This window comes from Corvus brachyrhynchos, unplaced genomic scaffold, assembly GCF_000691975.1.
Source record: "Corvus brachyrhynchos isolate BGI_N302 unplaced genomic scaffold, ASM69197v1 scaffold61, whole genome shotgun sequence".
Lineage (NCBI taxonomy): Eukaryota > Metazoa > Chordata > Aves > Passeriformes > Corvidae > Corvus > Corvus brachyrhynchos.
Genome location: NW_008236478.1, coordinates 5,147,138 through 5,149,051, shown reverse-complemented (window position 1 = coordinate 5,149,051; position 1,914 = coordinate 5,147,138). Strand labels below are relative to the sequence as shown.

Genomic DNA, 1,914 nt, shown 5'->3' with positions numbered 1-1,914 from the left:
ATTTGGCCGTGGTGAAGCCGGGGCGAGCATTTCGGCCGGCCTGACGGGCGGGCTGGGAGGGCAGGGTGAGCAGGGCGCGTTACCGGCAGTCCGGTACCAACCTGCTTGTAAAAGCCGCATCGAAACACGTTGCCGTTTAAAGACGCTTTCTAACAGTGTTTTCTCTCCTCTCCTGCCTGCGATGAAAATGTCTTTTGCAGAGTTCACAGAGGGTACGTATCGCCTGTATTGTTACAAAATATTGTTTCTGCAACTTACTTAATTTCCCGAATTTCGTTTTTAAATCCTTTGGTACGGGAAATCGGAGATATAGATGCCCGTTATTGATGGTGAACAAAACTCACCCATTTGCCGAGTCTGAATTTGCCATGGAAGCAGATGATACTAACGGGTTTTCTGACTTGCTTCTCTCCTAAGGCAATTGGTAGGATTTTTGAAGGGGTATTTGCTTAATACTTACAGGTTATTTGTGAAGTAATACTTGTTAAAATGAGTTCTGCACTGCAGAAGTTTAATTTAAGAACACATAGTGAACAGGTTCTTATTAGCAGAAAGATCAAAAGAGGAACAGTAGTAAACCGATTTAAATAGTCGGATTTTTCCTTTTCAAATTATGTTTCTAATATGTTTGTCATTTGCTTTTTTATTTCTCTAGAATGAAAGACTCCAGCAAAAAGAACAACATTTTTGCTCAGTTCAGGAAGAATGACCGTGACAAGCAGAAGCTAATAGAGACTGTAGTAAAGCAACTTAGGAGTTTAGTGAATGGTATGTCCCAGCATACATAGGCCTCTTAAATTGACAGTATCTCATCACACCAAGAGGTGTTTCTTAGCCACTATTTCTAGTAAGCAAATAGTGATACCAGTTATGACTTTTGTTTGACTGAGAAAAGCAAAAATGCAGTAGATGGATTGTACATGGAGACTTCAACAAAAAATTCTTTGTACGTATTTTTAATGGATCGACTACTATTTTGTATATTGTAAACAAATGGTGAAAAATGAGATTGTACAATAAAAACCAGCGCAATCATATTGTACATGGAACAGCTGAACTGTAAATATGTTATTTAAATATCTGCAGATATGGTGTCCAAAATTTTGCTCTGAGTAGGAATTATTTGAGAAATGATCCCTTAGTTGCTGTTTTCTGGTTGAATTCTAATTTAATGTTTTTAAGCATTGAGATACTTGTGTTTCAGATGCCACCTCTTGTTTTCCTGCATTAAATGTATATTAGCCTTAAAGTGATTGGACATAATTTTGTATTCCAGGTTTTGTAGTCTGGAGGTATGAAAAAGTCTTCTGATTTTTAGTACGTTTGAAAACTACCTGAGAACTAGACTTGATACCTATTTAGCATTAGGACTTAGAGGCTTTGTTCTCCAAAAGGGTATAATCTTGAGGTTGTGAATGTAAAAAACCATTTGAGTTCTTTATAATGTGACGTTTTGTTTTGTTTCGTTTTGGTTTTGTTCCTCAGGGTTACTATTTCTGACTGTACTTTTGTAAGATCTTGGGTTCTTTATCCCAGGTTGCAGTAAGGAATAGGTTTGCCGCTGTTGGTTTTGTGCCGCATCTGTTTGTTAGTTTGCGCTTTCTCGCGCCAGCCCCATCCCAGCGATTAGCATTTTGTCCCACTACCAGTCTCTTTGCACTGTCCCCTCCTGGCTATTTTAGGCACTAAGAGAATGTTTAACAAATACAAACCAAATGGAACGTGTGAAAATAATGTACATTTTCGCTGTATTTTTAAGTTATTGACGGTCTAAATACAGTAATATAAACCTCACCCGTACTCCTGTTTAATTTCACACACCGAAACACACCTCGGAGCCGGTTTCGCGGGACCTGTGCAGGTCCCAACTCATTGGTGATTTACCCCCGGGGAAGGCGGCCGGGGCTCCGCGGG

At 39.5% G+C, this 1,914-nt stretch overlaps 1 protein-coding gene across 4 annotated transcripts in view; it reads left to right on the top strand.

Moving 5' to 3' along the window:
• EXOC6 (exocyst complex component 6) overlaps window positions 1–1,794 on the top strand; it is an 86,948-nt gene extending 85,154 nt beyond the window's left edge. For 3 of the 4 annotated variants that reach the window (XM_008643804.1, XM_017726055.1, XM_017726057.1), the window contains 2 exons: window positions 201–212; window positions 656–1,794. In XM_008643804.1, the coding sequence (XP_008642026.1) occupies window positions 201–212; window positions 656–788 (145 nt within the window). In that variant the 3' untranslated portion in view covers window positions 789–1,794. The remainder of the gene's footprint in view (window positions 1–200; window positions 213–655) is intronic. The other variant, XM_017726056.1, reaches the window with a different exon arrangement.
• The last annotated feature ends 120 nt before the right edge of the window (window positions 1,795–1,914 follow it).